General features: G+C 38.8%; 1 protein-coding gene across 1 annotated transcript in view; it reads right to left on the bottom strand.

Annotated features, from left to right (window-relative positions):
• Positions 1-21,494, bottom strand: part of USP12 (ubiquitin specific peptidase 12) — a 93,806-nt gene that overhangs the window by 37,598 nt on the left and 34,714 nt on the right. The window contains exon 2 of the mRNA XM_032403300.1: positions 3,299-3,379. Coding sequence (XP_032259191.1) covers positions 3,299-3,379 — 81 coding nt within the window. The remainder of the gene's footprint in view (positions 1-3,298; positions 3,380-21,494) is intronic.

Genomic DNA, 21,494 nt, shown 5'->3' with positions numbered 1-21,494 from the left:
TTTGGATTGATCCACAGGGAATAATAAAAATGAAACCTTCTTAGAAATCCTTTTTTTTTTTTTACACAATTGACAATGGTATTCTCAAAGTGATACATGAGAGTAAAAACAACGTAACAAAAAAAAAGACTTTTAAACTCAATTTATAATAAGATTTTTCTCAAGGATGTTGTTTTAGTTGTTCTGAGGCTATCTACCAAAAGAGTTACAGTCGGACACGAAACGGAGAGACTGAAATATTTAAACTGGAGAAGATTAAAGGTAAAACAGCCTTCAATATATAAAATACTCCTGTGCTGAAGAAAATGGGTTCTGAGACACTATCAGTGAGCACAACTTTCCTACAATTCAAGACCATTAGCTTTAGAGCATGAACCGAGTAAGGGTGGGAGCCGCAGGGAAGTAGTTCATGAGAGTGAAGAAGCTGGGGTTCTGCCTTTGCCAGAATGGACACCAGGCTTCTGATCACCAGATGCCTCTGCACGTAAGCATGAACATTTTAGATATTAGAAGTAGAGGCCAGGTCATGTTAAACCAGGGAAATTAAATAGTCCATTAACTCCCTGCCCTCCCCACAAAACCCCAATAAAATGACAGTAAAAGAATAAATTAAGCAAAAAACTCAAAAGGCCAAAAAAAAAAAAAATGGGGGGTAGGGGTTCACCTAAAAACAGAGGTCTGGTTGTAAGTCTTTTAAAAGGACCATTCAGACCCCTAGATACTTAACCTTTCTTTCAACTGCAGGTTTAGTCTCCACAGAAGCTGCCCAGGAGAGTCTGGTTCAAGAGCCCTTAAGGACAGCAGAGGACAGCAGCGAGGCACCGGACAGAAAACAGAGGGCTCAACAAAACCCTGAATAAGCCACCCCTCGACAGAACCTGAAAGTCCCCCAGCACCAAGGAATAGCCCCAGAGGAAATGCTCTAGCCACTAGAATGGGGGATGGGTGCAGCTATTTCTAAAGCCTGCTTGCCAAGGGGTCACCCTAGAGGGAAACCCATAGCAGACAAGCTCCACCCATAATACACCAAGTCCCAGTCAGCTTTTCAGAATTTCACTTTTACGTATGGATGAAATTTGAGGAAAGATCCCATTAGGAAAGACAGAATTTAAAATGGTGGGGGGGAGGAGTGGGGGCCTCAAAACAATCCAGTAAGCATAAGAAAACCTCAACAACAAAAATTATAAATAATATCCTGAGAAAAATAACAGAGAATACTGCCTCCATAAAACAAGATCAAAAAATTAAGGTAACACTCTACAAAATAAAAGCGCAGGGGCGCCTGGGTGGCTCAGTCGTTAAGTGTCTGCCTTCGGCTCAGGTCATAATCCCGGGGTCCTGGGATCGAGCCCCACATTGGGCTCCCTGCTCAGCGGGAAGCCTGCTTCTACCTCTCCCACTCCTCCTGCTTGTGTTCCCTCCCTATCTCTCTCTCTCTAATAAATAAATAAATAAAATCTTTAAAAAAAAAAGTGCAATGAACTGGACAAAAAAGGGCAATGTAGAATAATATCAGATGATCAAAAAAATGGAAAAAGTAGGAAAAACAAAGAATCAGTCTGCATTTCAAATGCAACTAAGAGTATATGAAAAAGGACAGAACAAAGAGATAACACTGACAGGAAGGAAATTATCCAAATACTAGTATCAGAAATGTTCTAGAACTGAAGAAAATGAAAAATGTCTAAATGGGTTGATAAATAGCCAATGCAACACCAGTGGGGGGGGTGGGGGGGAGCACAAAGACACATCATGAAATTTCAGAACCCTGTGGATATCCATCCACATTCTGAAAGCCTCCCAAACATTTTTTTAAAGGGGAAAAGGCCACACAGAAGAGATGAAGAATCAGAATGGCACCAGCCCTGTTGATGTCAACAGAAGCCAGAAAGCCATAGAGTAATCCCTTACAAATTCTAAAGGACAGTTATAACTTAGGATCTATATCTAGCTTTGACAATAACCAAAACAAGATAAATACACAAGATCTCAATGTTTACCTCCTAGGCACACTCCCTAAAGAAGCTACTACAGAACATGTTCCACAAAGCAGGGAAAAACCCAAGCAGAAGAGGGGATCTAGGGAAGGAGAGAAGTGAAGGGATGTCTAGGGTGAAGGGAAGAGAAGGCTGCAGAGGCCGCATGGCGGGATGACAGGGCTCCAGAGGGATGTCAAGGCCTTGAGGACGATGCAGTGCAAACTGGTACTGAGGAAGTCTTCTCAGCTTTTTTAGCGCTGAAGACTTTGGGAAGAATAAATGAAAATTAATGACATGGAAAATAAATGGTTAATTCCATACTGGAGAATGGGCAGGGATGATGGTTGAAGAGGGCGAAGTTTCTTACCCACCGTAACAGGAAGTCAATGGACTGTTTTTAATAGCAGCACAGGCACTTCACTTAGAATGTAGGGGTAGATTCCAGGAAAACCAGCCCATGGAGGAAGGAGCAGCCTCCTCTGGGGAAGAGGCACTGTGGAGTGGGGACTGCTGAATGCGTTACAAGCTTCACACCCACGAGGGGACTCCCAGAGCAAGAGGAAACACCCACATCACTTTAACTATTTTCCTCAAATCAGACAAGAAATCCACCTCCTATGTTACAATTACGTACTAGTGTTCAGTGACACACAGGTGTGTTCGATGGAACTTAGTCACCTGTATTATCACCTCTCTATATATAGTCTAAAACACTCATCATGGATCTACCTAACAGTACACAACAACACAGAGCTGTGCTGTGTGCTGATGATTCAGAAAAGAGTTGAAAATTCTAAAGAAAGTTCTTCCAAAGTTTTCATGATGTATAATTGCTAGAACTACTTCCACAAGGACTGGGGAATGTACCCTTTTCCTATATTTTGCACTTGTATATCTATACTAGTGGGACACTGCCAGAAGTAAGTTGACAAATACTCTACAGACACACGGAGGCACTTGCAAAAGTTTATTATACCTGTACATTTGGGCCACTTATATTTAGACATTTAAAGGATTCTCAAAGAAGCAAGAGATCATTTGGTGTAGGCCATACAAAATTTTGGTTACGATAAATTCTGACACAAAACGGGGGAAAAAAGGAAAAAAAAATAGGAAAAACGAAACTGTTTTAAAACTCTTAAGACCTTGGGCAACTTTATTTCCCTTCCATTAAAAAGAGAATTCAAATCAAGTTTCTTGGCCTTAATCCTACTGATGCAAATAAACAATTTTCCTTTAATAAATTATGAAACGCATTCATCATTTTTAAAACTATTTCCAACAATACTGGTGAAGGCTAAGTATCAACGGATACTTACATTGACTAATCCAAAATAGTGCTCATTGACTGGAAACTGTTCTGGACCAATCTCTTTCTCTAATGCCGAGGCATTGGCGCCCTATAAAATAAAAAAACAAATGTTAGTATTTGTAGTATTTTCATAGTTATATAGGCATTACAGAGAAATCCTTTATTTTTTAAGATTTTATTTATTTGACAGAGAGAGACATAGAGAGAGAGAGAGCAAGCAGGGGGAATGGCAGACAGAAGGAGAGGGAGAAGCAGGCTTCCGGCTGAGCAGGGAGCCCGACGCGGAACTCGATCCCAGGACCCTGGGATCATGACCTGAGCCAAAGGCAGACGCTTAACGGCTGAGCCACCCAGGTACCCCAACAGAGAAATCCTTTAAAAAACTGTTCCCTCTGACTCCCTAACATTACTGGAGGAAAATAAAGGAAGATAGTGAAGAGTAAAGGATATTAATAATATGACTAAAAACCAGTTCACAAGAACTTCCTCAGGAAACCGAAGCGTGGATCAAGAAATTATATTTATAATGTGCTACTTTTTTTCTAGGTAATGGACTAAAGCCCCTGCTGTAACAGGAGAGCTGGAATCACGTATGCAGATAGTCAATGACCTAACAATTCTTTGGCGGTATATACCTGAAAAGTCCCCACACAGAGCCCAAAGTGACAAGAATGCTGTGTGAAGTAGCACTGATGATTGCCCAGCAGACAAACAGCATACTACGTAGCAGAGACAGAACAACAGAACTGGGTTCACATACAAAAGCATGTCTCAAAAACATAACGTTAAAGAAAAAAAATGAGATTAACACATATATAAAAAATAGCACATGGCCAATGGGCTGAAGAACGTACATTAAACATACTTGAATGGGTGCTGAAAGGACTGGGACATGGAATTGGGGATGAAGGATAAAAAAGGAAAAAAATAAAATGAAACCCAACAAAAGAAGGGCCTTGCCCAGACAACGATTGAGTGTCATGGTCTTGGGAATACGACTGACTCAACTCTGTGCACGGAGGTCCCTGAAAAAGAGGGCGGGGGCGGGGTGCCCCTGCGTACTGACACATGCCACTAAATGGACTCCAAACACAGCTGGAAAGAGAAATGACAGCAATTCTGAACACATAACTCTATGTTTACTTGAAAATTCCCAAGAAAACATACCACCACAGACATGACACCGTATCAGTTTTATTCACAAACTACCTGAACACCACTTTGCAAAGTTGCACACAAGACAACACACACACTATGCCTCCTCCAAGGCACGGACATGAGGTTAACACCCCATGCTCAGAAGCCCACCCCTGTTGTTTCCTGACTGAGCTCCACTCCTGGACTGGGGAAGCCCAACCTCTGTTAGACAACACATCCTCAACTTCCTGATCGTAAGTACTGATTAAAGGGACCTGGTGGACCGGTGGTCAAATTCTACCAAAACAAGACATTTCCTTTAATATCCTCCAGCCATCCAGCACTTGTATATAAACATGATACTGCCTTTATTTTTTTTTTAATTTAGAACTTATTTTAGGCTTTCTACAAAACCTTGATATAATCGCTAGTTTATAGATAACCATTTATTTCTAATTTGGCCATCCACTGTTTTGTAACAACATCAAATTCAATTATCACAGCAACTTCAAGATCTACTGAACAAATCTGTCTTGGTGGAAATGTTGCAAGCCCCACTCCCCACCCCTGCCAGCTCAAGTTATCACGTCATAAAATTTCCTCACATATGCTGAAAAGTATCAATAAGCCCAGATGTTTACCACTTACTATAATAATTCAAACTGATATTAGTTTATTCAAATAAGTATAACCCCTTCCCCACAAAACAGAAGAGGAGGAGGGGGAGGAAGTGGGGGAGAAGGAGAAAGAGGAAAGGTTCTATTATCCAAAATACAATCTTATTACATCTATTTATGTGGAACAGTAAAATGCCAGTACACATAACTCAGGAAAGCATTTCTGGCCCTTAGGATGAACAGAATAATATGTGAACATTCTCTGCCCAGGCTAATGCCAATCACACACAACAGACCGTGTATTCTAACCATGCCAGACGATCCATTTATCCGCGTTCCCCCCCTCCGCCGCCCACATCATAGACTTTCACGCACTGCTTAGAAAATCCTCCAGCTGTCCTGCATCCTCAAGGTAAGTCTGACTATGGATCAAATTATTAGCTTCTCTGCACCTCAGTTTCCTTAACTACAAAAGGAAAATGTCACCAACTCCTTTATAGGATAGCTACAAATGAAAGGAATTTAAACCTCTGTGACAGCATCCTGCAGTGCCCATTCCATAGGCAGGTGTCCCATAAACGTTGGTTTCCTTCTTCCCCTTCCCTTCAAATTCAAGGGGGCAAAAAACTACCCTCATTAGCCAGTAATGGTAATAAGTATCTGCTCCGTGCAACAGCTAAGAAATAAGAGAAGAAAACAAGTCAGAAGAAAAAATGAGATAGCTATTATTAAAAAACTGGCTCTCCTCACTCTAGCCAATTCCACCTAGAGGCCCAGAGGCACAGTCACTGTACTCTCCAAAGGGCTTACAGTAAAGCAAAACCACAATCCAATCAGAGGTCTGGGAAGAGGATGCTAAGTGTGATAAAATGGAAACAGCCATAAACCATAGTCATTTAACCTTTCTGGATTTAAGAAGCATCATTTGCGAAATAAAAGGGTTCATCTCCCACCGATTTTCAAAAACCCCAGCTCCAAGTTTATCTGTTGGGTTTCAAGTAATCCTTTACCCAAATTAAGGTTTTCACAGCTAAGTATGTTTAGAAAATTAAGACTAGGTAATTTCTAAAGTCTCTTCTAACTCAACATTCTAACATTACCAATCACTTTCATCAACATTTCTGAGGACATTTACTATATCAACACAAAGCTCCATGGAAGTCCAAGCCAACCAATATATGCCAAACAACACTGTTCAAAAGGGAGAGATTATAGCGACAGATGGAGTAAGGGGAGCAGATCCAAAAAGAAAGTTCAAAGAGAGAATGGAATTTACTTCATGACAGTTCTAAATTAAAGTGCAGCATAGTAACATATACCTTACCATGATAATGATGCTGTATAATGCAGATTCTGTGAACGTGCAGGAGGTTATTCTTACGGCATGAATTCAAGATTTTCTCTGCAGAAACAATCAGAGTCCATCTCTACCTCTAGCTGAATGCTAACTACAAAGGCAAAGAGGAGACTAAGTAATTCAGACTCTGGTGACTGGTTTTCAGCACTAGAATTAGATATAGCTGGGAAAAACAGCCACCAAGCCAGAAGTTTGCTGTATAATGTTTACTATCTTCAGAAGCGTTCTCAACGTCATCCGTTGAAGATTTTGTTGAAGGCTGACAAACCCTATCATGTCAAATAATGGTCAACGAAGCACCCCAAGGTTTAAATTGAACCTAGAACAAGTCAATATCCAATAGTAATGGCTCTGAACAATTCTCCATCTCTACACTTGAGAAATATGATCCCACCACAATTAACAGTGGTTTATTAAATCAGTGATGATTTACCAGGAAAAAGGAAAGAAATGGTGGCCGTGCTCAGGTTAAGAATTTCTGCTCTAGGGGCGCCTGGGTGGCTCAGTCGTTAAGTGGCTGCCTTTGGCTCAGGGTCCTGGGATCGAGCCCCGCATCGGGCTCCCTGCTCGGCGGGAAGCCTGCTTCTCCCTCTCCCACTCCCCCTGCTTGTGTTCCCTCTCTTGCTGTGTCTCTGTCAAATAAATAAATAAAATCTTTAAAAAAAAAAATTTCTGCTCTAAAGCTTTCATAGGTATCAGGATTCTTCTCTTTTGTATGAGTACACGACACAGAGAAGGAAGAAGATACACTTTTCTGATCATTCTGTCTCCATTTTTGTAACTTACACAAAAGATTATTTTAGAGTCAGTACCTATTACTACAGAATTCATCATAAAGAAGCAATGAGGTATTCATGACCCTCCTGATGAAAACAAGAAGGTGGATGAATTTTAATATTAAAAAAATAATAATTTACTGAGCTGGTGAGAAAATGAGGACTCTGCAGGAAAGAAAGAACAAAATGATGGGAGAACCCTGGGAGATAGGCCAATGCCAAAGACAGATTTTACACTGAGGGTATTTGTCAACACTAATGACCTTTACACTCTTTTCTGACAGCTGAATGAAATGGGAGTGGCAGGGAAACCTAAAACTTGGGACGACAGGAAGGCTAACAGAAGACCTGAGCATGACACTAAGATTCCAAAAGGGCTGGATCTTCATGTCAGGGGGAGCAAGAAATAATCCTCTACCACAAGAGGAGGCAGCAAGGAAACATGCGTGACATGTCCTTGGCACTGGGGGTGGAGGATAGCTTCAAAAAATTCATAACCCCAAGCTGACCCTCATGAAAGACTGTAACCCAAATCCACGCAAGCTGCATGATCTTAAACAGAACCACTCAAGCAGGTAATGATATTCAGAGAGACCCTGAGCTGATGGCACCCTCTTCACCCAACAACTAGCAGAACCACAAGTTCAATCTGGAAGATGAAGTTAATCCACCCCGCAAAAAACTCCCACAACTAAAACTCCAAGAGATTTGAGTTCAAAATCAAAACTCCTACACATACACAAAACAAGAGGAAAACAGAGCACTGTGAATAAAAGCCAGCAGAAGCACAGACAGCAGAATTAGACTCTCAATATATTAACTATCAGAACTATTTCAGACAGGACACAAAACAAATGCTTACTATGTGCCAGGAAATAACAATTGCTTGATTATAAGAACAGAGATGAGACTCTAAAGCCTAAGCAGATTTTGTGAAAGAACTGAATCAAACTTCTAAATATAAAAATTATAATAATTGAAACTAAAAACTCAATGGTAACTATGGAAGGCAGTAAAAAAATTGGAAGTTGGGGAGAAGGAGGGATGAATAGGCAGAGCACAGAGGATTTTTAGGGCAGTGACAATATTCTGTATAATACTATAATGATGGATAGGTCATTATACATTTGTTCAGAACGTATACCAAAAGTACACAGTAACATGAACTATGGACTTTAGGTGATTATGATGTTTCAGTGCAGTTCATCAGTTATGACAAATGTACCACTCTGGCGGGGGATGTTGATAATGAGGGAGGCTACGCACGCATAGGGGCAGGGCTATATGGGAAATCCCTGTACTACCCTACCCCCCCCAAAAGAAAGTCTTAATAAGATAAATTAATTAAATCAGAAAAAAGAAAAAACTCAATGGCTGTACCTAAGAAACAAGGTTAATACTGAGTAATATTTTTTCTTTTTTTTTAAATGGAGCCCAACGTGAGGCTTGAACTCATGACTCTGAGATCAAGGCCTGAGCTGAGATCAAGAGTTGGATGCCTAACTGACTGAGCCACCCGGGCTCCCCTGGGTAATATTTTTTTAGTCAACATTCCTGTCAATATAATGCTAGTAATTCAAACTACCATTTTATTAAAAATAGGAAATGTTGTTTTATGGAAAATATTTCACAGAAGAATGGGTCCGTTGGGAGCTGCTGTAGCGAGACCATGGAACACTACCATGGCACTGACCTAGCAAAGCTACAGACTTGGGTCTGGTCCGGGCCTTGCCACTAACTAGCTGTAACCACTTGAGGCAAAATGCTTCTCTCTCTGGACCTTGGTTATCTCATACGTAAGACCTCAAAATCTACAGTACCTCCCATCCCCATGTGTCTAGCAATGTGTGAATCTATTGGTTCTTCTCATTAAGACATTAAGGGAAAATGTCTGGACAGTCTATTAAAGGTCAAACATTAAGTTCTAAATAAAAGTTAGGATATATGATCACATCCCCAGAAACAGTCATGCAGTCCAAGAATGTATAGGTCATGGAGTTAAGTGCCTCCTTAAACCTGCCTACTATGAAATCTTAGAAAGCTGAGCAACGCTTCTTTTTCATGCCAAAAAATAACCATCCAAGTGAAGGAAGAGTAAGTTGAAACTATAAGGATGTCTTTGATCTATCATTCTGAAGATACCATGTGCAAACAGGAAAAAAGAACATAACCCAGGGGAAGGCTGTTTCTGATTAAACAATTTTTACATGGTCAACCATGGAAACCACGCCTCTCTGACCGCCCTCCATTCTGTCATTATGAGAAAGACACAAGACAACACAATACATTTGAGCAAGAAATAAAAAATGGTAAATTGTAAAAAGATGAATATCTACTACCTAGAAAATATACTTATCAAGAATACTTCCTTTTTTTAGACTAGATAGGTGCATTGAACTATTAGTTCCCAGACAACTTTTTGTTTAAAACAAATATGATAAAATACATTTTCCCCCACTCTCATGTTTCAAATCATATCTTAGAATTCAGTGTTTATCATTCCAAGTGTAACACCGAAGGGTCACACCAGGTCAGGACCCAAAGGAGAACTGCCAGAACAGGCAGGAAAGGCTTCCCGAAGGAGAGACAATCAAGTGACCTTGGTAAAACTAAGAAAAGTTCTGGAGGCACAGGAAGAGCCCATGTGAGCATATGAACAAACACAGAAGAAGTGAATCTAAGCAGTGAAAGGATGAATCCAAAATGAAGAAGATACAAGAAGCAAGTATCTTAAATGAGAGAATGGAAAAGAACAGGAAGGCTAAAAGCCCACATCTGCTCTCCTGGAAGATACCATGTCCCTGAAACTGTATCAGAGACAACAAAAATTTGTATTAAAAAAAAAAAAAATTTCCACACCCTAAGTTTCAGGCATCATAAAAATAATCTCAAAGCAGCAGTCCTTCACAAAAGGTGAAATTCACCAAGTATCTGAATATCTACTTTCTCCCCAGCCCTGTGTGAAAACTTGTAGAACATGACTGTCAAATTGTAAGACCACGTAGTGGACAGTGAGATCAACGTGGTGGATCTACCATTTGCTTTTTTAGTAAAACAGAAGAGGTCATGGTGTATCTCCTTACAAGTAAACAATGGTTTGTGAAACTTTTGTTCCAAAAATTAAGTATGTCTGTATTAGGTCTAACTGTAAAATCTATTTTCATTGTGAGTTTAAATAAAAAAAGTTTTGATATATACAGTGCTACCAAAGATTTAAAAGAGTAAGAAAAAACTGCAAAGTCATAATCCAATTGGGGAGTATACAGTAACTAAACATTGGTTTTCAATTTGTTTTAAAGTTACAGAGGGGAAAATAAATGTCAAACTATGCTAGTATACAGTAGGTACTACAGGATATCAGGACAGGAATGACTCCAAGAGCTGGAGAATCTGGGAAAGGCTTCAGATGTAACTAAAAGAGTCAAGCCTTAAATTTTTCTTCAAAGTATTTCCATTATAGCTTTCCATGCTGGTAAAATGAGAGCCCAGAGAACATGAGGAGGCACTTAACCATTCCAGCTGCTGGCTGCGCAGTGGACTGAGTAAATGGCCTGTAAGCAGGAGGCCTGCATCCCCCGCCTAATAGGAGTTAACCATAGCATAACCTTCCAAAATCACTCCGCCTTGCTCTTCTCATCAGCAAGGTAAGCCAGACCAGATTTACGGCATCTACTGCAAATCTAAAATGCTAGAATTCTAAGACGGTTAGTTAGCAGCAACACAGAATCACAATCACAGTGTGAACTTAGGGCAAAATATTTCATCCCTTTGTGCTCCAATTTCCAAATCTGCAAAACAGGGCAGACGATACCCTTACTTATTATGTCCTGTTTCTAAAAACTGTACAGAAGATTTAGAACAATGTCCAGCACAGCAGGCACTAAACCAATAGTTTCTTTACCCCTTCTTACTCCCACCTTCAGATCAACCCCCCAAGAGACTGAAATTGTCAAAGTAACTGAGAAAGTATTTGGAGGTTCCACACTGGTGTGCTGTCATTCTAAGAATCTTGGTCTAGGACCTCTACACTGGCCTCCTCTGGTTTTAACTCTGCCATCAAAGTGAAGATGTGCTCCACAGAAAGTACACGGGATTCTTAAGATTGAGCCAGACCTAAGAGTGGAGCGGCGCCCTCGAGGCATCTCACAGAGGGCTGCAATGCTGAGAATGTGAGATGGGCACAAAGCAAAGCCACCCCTGGCAAGACAGCATATGGTATAAACAGCATACACAGGGAGGGAGGGACAGCCTCCAACACGAAGGGAGCACTCAACACGCCGCCCTATCTCTGAACTACTATACAACCAGTTATCAGCCTCTGGAAATGAATTACACTCCTGAAGGGCTCTGGCCTCTGTTCCATCACAGGTCTTCTGAAAGCCATTTGCGTTAAGTTCCACAGAGAAGGAGAAGCCATAAAAACTTTCTTCCAATGGTGCTCATGTGTACATGCTCACGTGTCCCTCCCATTTTCCCTCCATCCTCCACACCACCCCAAAAATCTTCAACCCAGCAGGGAAGATGTGTGGCGAGTTTTCAAGAATTCAGAAGAAATTAAAGCAGCTTACTCCCTTCTTCAGCTGCTGCTACAGGAACATACATGCAACATGTAAGTTACACAGGTAACATTCCCCAGCTAAGCAATTAAGGAAAATTCAATTCTATGATTAATCACTGGCCAAATGACTGCAAATGTAAATTTACTCAGAACTACACTTATATAATCCTTTTCATCTAACAGTAATATATATACAAACATACCATGTAAGAAACAGAAGCTAAGCAAGTTACGTATCTGAATCATTATTATAATTCAATGATAAATGACCAACCCCAAAACATTAGACATATCATTTTAACCTCCAGAAGTTCACATATCCATTGGAACATTTTAAAAGCTATGATCTTTTTATTATTTGATCTAATATCTTCAAATGAAAAGTTTAGCTATATAATTCACAAGCTAATGTGTTATTTGTAGAGAACATTTATATGTAGAGAATAAAATAAGATTCAGATTCATTTTTAAGTCTTTTAAATCAGTCAAGGAATGAGAAAGTAAGAACACTGACTTGGGGGCGCCTGGGTGGCTCAGTTGGTTAAGCGACTGCCTTTGGCTCAGGTCATGATCCTGGAGTCCCAGGATCGAGTCCCGCATCGGGTTCCCTGCTCAGCAGGGAGTCTGCTTCTCCCTCTGACCCTCCTCCCTCTCATGCTCTCTCTCTATCATTCTCTCTCTCTCAATAAATAAATAAAAATCTTTAAAAAAAAATAATAAAACTTTAAAAAAAACAAAAACAACAACAACAAAAAAAGAACACTGACTTGGTGCCAACAACAACAACAAAAAACCCCTATGTTTTTAATCTGTAAATGTTCACGAGACAATGAGTTACTGAATATGCTCTCATTAATTCATCTCTGGCAGAAAGTAATGGTGGTGATACTGGGCTTAGCAAGAATTACTCTGCCAAGCCTTCACATTTAGCTTAACAATAACATCAAAAAGAAAATTCTCAAATACGACCAAACTTAGCATAATGACATACTTAATTTGAGTGAGTACACTGAATTTTACAAATCCTATTCATATCAATACCAAAAAACTTCCCTGAGAAATTTATAAGACACTCTCATGAACAGTTACACATTTAAAACTTAACCATATCTGAAGTCCCTTCCTGGCACCTTACCTACGACAAAAAAAGGTTAAGATTTCGTTTTTACAGCCTCTCTGCAGAGATTCACCTACTTTGGTGAACAAATAACAAGAAATGTGACATTGTTTTAAGCTCTTTCTACCATATTCTTTATAGTTTTTATATTCTATTTTACCAAATAATAGAACAAAATATTTTGCTCTATAAAAAGTAAGGAGCCCTGGGGCGCCTGGGTGGCTCAGTCGTTAAGCGTCTGCCTTCGGCTCAGGTCATGATCCCAGGGTCCTGGGATCGAGCCCCACATCGGGCTCCCTGCTCCACGGGAAGCCTGCTTCTCTCTCTCTCCCACTCCCCCTGCTTGTGTTCCCTCTCTCGCTGTGTCTCTCTCTGTCAAAATAAATAAATAAAATCTTTAAAAAAAAAAAAAAAAAAAAAGTAAGGAGCCCTGGACTAGTACTAGGCCAACTTCAGACACCTGACTTGGATAAGTGATTGTATGATAATGCTCAATCAGAAAACACGTGTTCAATGCTTTTCCACTTATAAAAACAGGAACACTTCTATTTTTCCCCAACTCCTAGGTTATAGTATAATGACCTATATGTAAAGTCTCCCACATTCCTGTGAAGAAAATCACTATATAGATACAAGATATTATTACGTTGAAGTGAAATCAAAATTATTTCCTGAGTGACTCTGTTACTGCAACAGCGTTCATACTCCAGATTCCAGAGGCTAACGGTACTCCTGCTCACCCTAATAAAAAGTAAAAATATCATCAAACTTAGTTTTGTCAAACATAGAAAGGAACTGAATGCAGGTGCCACCACTGCACGTCCAAAATGTAACCACGGGTGGAGTGACGTTGCACAGAAAATTCAAACTCCTGGGGTCGGTGCCTCCACAAAACCATTAAGCTGGAAAACCCGTCCGAATCACCTAGTTCAGAACACTTAACACCAACCCAGAGGCTGCTCAACCCAGGGCAGAGGGTAGAGTGCACAAACCAGCTACCAGTCCCCGTCACTCCACCCCGCAGCACAAGGAGGCACAGGGCCCATGTGCCTCGAGCACTGGCTGGTGCCAGGGTGGGCAATGGGGACCCTGCCCTCCTAACACTGGGTTGTCTATCCTGTCATACTGGAGGTAGCCTAGGGAAACAACACGGACGCTTACATTTGTTTCCACCCTCCTGGGCTGCATGAACTTCCCCTTCTGGATTTTCTGAGTGGTGGGAGGGGAGACCTAGACATTTAAATAAATCTCCACCAGGCCACAAGCTGACCACAGATAATGTAAAAGAAACTGCAGTAACCACACACACAACAAAGAATACAGACTTTGCAAAGTTATTTCGGAAAAGTCACCACACAAACAGAGACTGCAACCCTCAACAGCAATCACTGAGAAAGGGGAGAATCTGATTCCTCAGTCACCACACTGCAATATTCAAATGGTCCAGTTCTCAACAGAAAGTTACAAAACATACAAAGAAACAGAAAACCACAGCACTTCGGGAGGAGAAAAAGAATTTGACAAAAACTACCCCTGAGGAATGCTAGATGTCAGAATTACTAAGATGTTAAATCAACGGTCCTAAATATGTCCAAAGAACTAACAAAGGATATCAAGAGAATGCTGTATGAATAAACAGGGAATGCCAATAGAGATTATAATAAAAAAGAAGCTGAAGAGAACATTTGGAATTACTAAGTAGAACCTCTGACGAAGAAATTCGTTAGAGAGGTCCAATGGCAGATTTGAGCAGGCAGGAAAAATAATCAGCAAACTTGAAAATAAGGAAATTAAAATTATCCAGGCTGAAGAGCACAATGAAAAAAGAATGCAGAAAAATGACTGAGGGACGTATGGGACACCACCAAACATACCAACATATACCACAGGAGAATCCCCAAAGAAGTGGAGGGGGAGGGAAAAAGCATGCAGTAAAAAAAATCTGAAGATTATTATAATGGCCCCAAACTTCCCAAATTTGATTAAAGACCTGAATCTACATATCCAAGGAATTCAACAAATTCCAAGCAGGAAAACCTCAAAGAGAGCCACACATTACAGTCAAACTACCAAAGGACAAAGAAAAATCTTGAAATCAGCAAGACAGAAACAACTCATCACATACCAGGGATCCACAATAAGATTAAGAGCTTCTTTTTCAGGAATCAAGTGCTGAAAAAGAAAAAGTGTCCAACAATTCTCTAACTGCAGACTGTCTTTCAGCAATGAAGAATTAGGACATTCCAAGATAGGCCTAGTAGACCTGACCTCCAAGAAAATACTAAAAGGAGTCCCTCAGGTCAAGATGGAAAAAAAAGCTAGGAAATCACTCAAAGCCATGTAAAGAAATAAAGAACAGAGGTAAATACAATAGCCAGTATTACTGTACTTCTGCTTTTAACTCCCCTTTTCTTCATATAGGATTTAAAAGACAAATATATTAAACAATAAATATAGATTTGTGTTAATACATGTAAAATGTACACATGTAATCTGTGACAACAATATAAAGGTGGAGGAACAGGGACATACAGGCACAGAATGTTTGTATACTACTGAAACTGAATTGGTATTCAAACTAGGTTGTTATAAATTTAAGATGCTAATTCTAACACTCAAGAAAACTAAAAAAAAAAACCTAAAATATATACAGGAAATAAGGGAATCAAAATGGTACATTAAAAGAAATCAAGTAAATACCAAAAAGTCACTACTAGAGGGATTAAAGAACAAAAAACAAAACAAAACAAACCACAAATACTTAAATGCAGAGTGCTTATCAGTAATTACTTTTCAATGTAAATGGATTCAGCTAACTGGTAGAGATTGGCAGAACAGATAAAAAACATGATCTAACTATAGGATGTCTACAACGGACTCATTTTAGATAAACAGACACCAAGAGATTGAAATTAAAAAAATGCAAAAAGATATTCTAAGCAAATAGTAACTAAAAGAGGGCTGAAGGGAAGGAAGCTATTATTATCAGACAAGATAGATTTTTAAGTCAAAAAAAGTTATATGTACACCTGAAACCAATGTGAAATACACTCCCCAAAAACTTACAAAAATACTCTATTATATACTTGAAAGATCTAAGAAAGTAATTCTTAAATGTTATCACCCCCCACACACACACACACACAGCAATTATGTGAGATGGAGTTGTTAATTAATCTTAAGGTGGTAACCATTTTGCAATACACACATGTATCACATCACCACCTTAAACTTGCATGTCTTACATCAATATCTCAGTAAAGCTGGGGGGGATGGTGGGGAAGATAAGAGACAAAGAACATTACATATTAATAAAAGGTTTAATCCATCAAGACAATATAACAATTACAAACATAACATGCACCAACCAACAATTGACAAAATTGAAACAGTTAAAGATGGTCTCCTAGGAGAATCCTGAACTTACCTCCTTCCATGGACAAAACAAATCTACAGCTACATATGCAACAATTTGGGGGGGGGAGGGGGACTGAAAATTAGCTGAACATAGCCTCCACAACAAAGAATAAAAAGGCCACATCAACAAGGGAAAGAGAGGCAGAGAGACACTATCTTTCCAAAAACCCCACCCCTGGTGCAATGATCCACAATCAGAAGGAGTTGAGAGAGATCTCACAAATATGGAGCTTTCCTTCAAGCACCTGAACCCTTGGGACCTACACCAGAGAGACGAACCCTCAAAACATCTGGTTTGGAAAACCAATGGGGCTTACATCCAGGAGAAACACAGGGCTGTAGGAAACAAAGATTCTGCTCTTAGAGGGCTTGTGTGCAGACTCATTCACTCCCAGATCCAGGGAAAAAGCAGCAGGTTGAAAAACACCTAAACCATGTGAAGGAGATTTATTTGCAGGCCAGAGGGAGTGGAAGGATATATTCAAAGTGCTGGAAGGAAAAAACTTCCAACCAAGAACTCTATCCAGCAAGGTTATCATTCAGAACTCAAGGAGAGATAAGAGTTTTCCAAACAAGCAATAGCTAAAGGATTTATCACTATCACTATTAACAGACCTAAAGAGAGAAACTGACAGCAATACAATAGTGACAGCAATGGATAGATAACCCAAACCAAAAAAATCAGTAAGGAAATAACAGTCTTAAACAACACATTAGATTAGATGAACTTAATAAACATATACAGAACATTCCATCCAAAAGCAGAATAGACTTTTTTCTCAAGTACCCCTGAAACATTCTCCAAAACAGGTATGTTAGCCCACAAAACATTCTTAATAATTAATGTAAGAAAACTGAAATCTTATCAAGTATTTTTTCCAACTACAACAGTATGACTAGAAAGCAATTATAAGAAGAAAACAAAACCAAAATATCACAAATATGTGGCGATCAAACAACACGTTCCTAAACAACCAATGGGTCAATGAAGAAATCAAAGGAAAAAAAACTTTTTAAAATCTTGAAACAAATTAAAATGGAAATACAACCCACTAAAATCTATGGGATGGAGAAAAAGCAGTTCTAAGAGAGAAGATTATAGCAATACAGGTCTACCTCAAGAAACAAGAAAAATCTCAAATAAGCAATCTAACTTTATACCTAAAGTAACTAGAAAAGGAAAAAGGCCAAAGTTAGTAGAAAGAAGAAAATAACACAGATCACAGCAAAAATAGAGACAAAAAGTAGAAAAAAGATCAATGAAATGAAGAGTCTCTTTTCCTTGAAAAGATAAAAAAAATTGAAAATGCTTTAGCTAGACTAAGAACAACATAAACAGGGCTCAAATAAATAAAATTAGAAATGAAAGAGAAGTTACAAATGATAACAAAGAAATACAAAGGATCAAAGAGACTATTATGAGCAATTATATGCCAACGAATTGGACAACCTAGAAGAAATGGATAAATTCCTGGAAACATAAATCTTCCAAGACAGAATCCTGAAGAAACAAGAAGTCTGAAAAGACTGATTACTAGTAAAGAGACTGAATCAGTAATCAAAATCCTCCCAACAAGCAAAAGTCCAGGATCAGATGGACTTCACTGGTGAATTCTACCAAACATTCAAAGAACATTCAATACCTATCCTTCTCAAACTCTTCCCAAACTTCCAAACCCATTTTACAAGGCCAGCATTACCATGATATCAAAATCAAATAAGAACAACAAAAAAGGAGAAAATTACAGGTCAGTATCCCTGATGAACACAGATGCAAAAATCCTCAACAAAGTATTAGCAAACGGAAGTCAACAACACACTGAAATGATCGTACACCATGATCAAGTGGCATTTATTCCGGAGATGCAAGAATGGTTCAACATCTACAAAATCAACATGATACTCCACATTAACAAAATGAAGGATAAAAATTGTATCTCCACAGTTGCAGGAAAGGCATCTGACAAAATTCAACATCCATGTATGATAAAAACTCTCAAAGTGGGTATAGATGGAATGTACCTCAACATAATCATATACAGTACAGAGGTTCTTCAAAAAATTAAAAATTGAAAATAGAACTACCATATGATCCAGCAATTCTACTTCTGGGTATATATCCAAAGAAAATGGAAACACTAATTTGAAAATATGTATGTACCTCAATGTTCATGGTGCCATTCATTATTTACAACAGCACAGATACAGAAACAACCTAAATGTCCACTGATGGATAAATGGACAAAAATGTGATATATGTTATATATATATATATGTATACACACACACACACACACACACACACACACACAAAATGGAATACTACTCAGCCATAAAAAAAGAATGTAATCTTGTCATTTGCAACACCATGGATGGACCTTGAGATTATTATGCTAAGTGAAATAAGTCAAACACCATATGATTTCACTTTTGTGTGGAACTGGAAAAAAAAAAAAAAAAAAACTCACTGACAGAGATAACAGACTGGTGACTGCCAGAGGGGTGGGAGGGAATAGGTAAAATGGGTGAAGAGGATCAAAAGGTAAAAATTTCCAATTATAAAATAAATAAGTCATTTATTTTTAATAAATAAATAATACACCTCATGATGACTACAGTCAGTAATACTGCACTGCATATTTGAAAGTTGCTGAGAACAGATCTTGAAAGTTCTTATCACACACAAAAAAATTTTTTTTGTAATTCTTTATGAAGATGGATAGTAACTACACTTATTGTGATAACTGCTTCACAATGAGTATCAAATCATTATGTTGTACACCTCTATGTTATGGGCCAATCATACCTCAATTAAAAAAAGACATTTTAAAAACTGACAAAATTGAAGGGAAAGGGGGCAGTTGTACAATAGGTGGATAACTTAATACTCTCTTTCAGTAATGGATATAACAACCAGACAGAAGCTCAAGAAGTAAACAGTACTTAAATAACGCTGTTAACCAAATAAACCTAACACACATAAATGGAACACTCCACCCAACAACAGAATATACATTCTTCTCAAGTGCAGTTGGAAGATTCTCCAGAATACATCATGTTAGACCCTAAAACAAGCCTTAATGAATAGTAAAAGACTGAAACCATACAAAGTATCTTTTCTAATCACACCGTGGTAAGACTACAAACTGATAAAACAAGGAAAACTGAAAAACTCACAAGTAGTGGAAATTAAACAGCATACTCTTAACCAAGAGGTAAAGAAAAAACCAAAGGGAATTAGAAAATACCTTAAGATGAATGAAAACAAAAACACAATATATGTGTAACAAATGGGATACAGCAAAAGCAATGCTCAGAGAGAAATTTATAGCTGGAAAAGCCTACATTAACAACGAAGAAAGATCTCACTGTCCAGCTTAAGAAAGTAGAAAAAGAAGAGCAATCTAACCCAAAGCTAGCAGAAGGAAGTAATGAAGAGTCACATGTAAGTAAATAAAACAGAAGTTAGAAGAATAGAGAAAATCAACAAAACCAAAAGTTGATTCTTTGGAAAGATCAACACATTTGACAAACCTTTAGCTAGACTAATGAAGAAAAAAGAGAAAAGATTCAAATTAATAAAATCAGAAGAGAGAGAATATTACTTACCAACATGACAGAAATAAAAAGATTATAAGAGAATATAATGAACTGTATGCCAACAAACTGGAAAATCCAGATGAAATGGACAAATTCCTAAAAATACAAATTGCCAATTGACTCAAGAAAAAAACTGAAAATCTGAGGACTTAAAACAAGTAAGGAGATTGAGTCAGTAACTGAAAACCTCTCAACAAAGAAAAGTCCAGCACCAGATGTCTCCACTGGTGAATTCTATGAAACATTTAAAGAAGAATTAACACCAATCTTTCTCAAACTCTTCCAAAAAACTGAAGAGGAGGGAACACTTCCTAATTCATTTAATGAGGCCAGCATTACCCTTACACTGAAGCCAGACTAAGACACTATAAGAAAACTACAGACCAATATGCCTTATGAATGGAGATGCAAAAATACTCAACAAAATACTAGCAAAACCAAATTCACAACACATTAAAAGGGTTCTTGACCATGACCAAGTGGGATTAAAATCCAGAATATATAAAGAACTTCTATAACTCAAGAAGAAAAAGACAACTGGGGCAGCACCTGGGTGGCTCAGTCAGTTAAGCGTCCAACTCTTGATTTTGGCTCAGGTCATAATTTCAGGGTCGTGAGATCGAGCCCCCATTGGGCTCCCACCTGCTTAAGATTCTCCTTCTCCACCTCTGCCCTGCCCCCTGCTCTCTCTCTCTCTAAAATAATAAACAAAAAAAAAACTTAAAAAAAAAAAAGATTCTCTCTCTCCCTTTGTCCCACCCCCACCCCTCTCTTAAAAAAACAAAAACAAAAAGACAACCCAGCTGGCAGCTAAGTACATGAAAAGACGCTTAATATCAATACTCTTTAGGCAAATGCAAATCAAAATCACAAGGTACCACTTCAACACCCATCAGGATGGCTAGAATCAAGATAATAAAAATAGGGCGCCTGGGTGGCTCAGTCGGTTAAGCGACTGCCTTCGGCTCAGGTCATGATCCTGGAGTCCCGGGATCGAGTCCCGCATCGGGCTCCCTGCTCAGCAGGGAGTCTGCTTCTCCCTCTGATCCTCCTCCCTCTCATGCTCTCTGTCTCTCATTTCTCTCTCGCAAATAAATAAATAAAATCTTAAAAAAAAAAAAAAATAATAATAAAAATAAAAAATAAAAGAAGTCATGATGAGGATGTTGGGAGATTTGGTGGTTCCTCAAAAAGTTAAATACAGGATAACCATATGGCTCAATAACTTCAGTCCTAGGTATACATATCCAAAAGATTTGAAGTCAGGAAGTCAAATAGACACACATTTGTCAATGTTCACAGCAGCATTATTCATAACAGCCAGAAGGTGGAAACAACTCCAAACGCCCATCAAGAGCTGAATGGATAAACAAGCTATGGATGATACAATGCAATGTGGTGGGATATTATTCGGCCACTTAAAAACATCAAGTACTGAGTCATGCAACAAATGAATGAACCTTGAAAACAGTATGCTAAGTGAAAAAAGACACAAAAGGACAGATACTGTCTGCTTCCACTTACATGACATACCTATAGTAGGCAAATTCATAGAAGACAGAAAGTAGAGTACAGGACACCAAGGTTTGGAGAGAGGGAGGAATGGGGAGCTACCACCAAATGG

This window comes from Phoca vitulina, unplaced genomic scaffold (genome assembly GCF_004348235.1).
Source record: "Phoca vitulina isolate PV1807 unplaced genomic scaffold, GSC_HSeal_1.0 scaffold5, whole genome shotgun sequence".
In the NCBI taxonomy this organism is placed as follows: Eukaryota; Metazoa; Chordata; class Mammalia; order Carnivora; family Phocidae; genus Phoca; species Phoca vitulina.
This window is presented reverse-complemented; position numbering and strand designations above follow the sequence as displayed.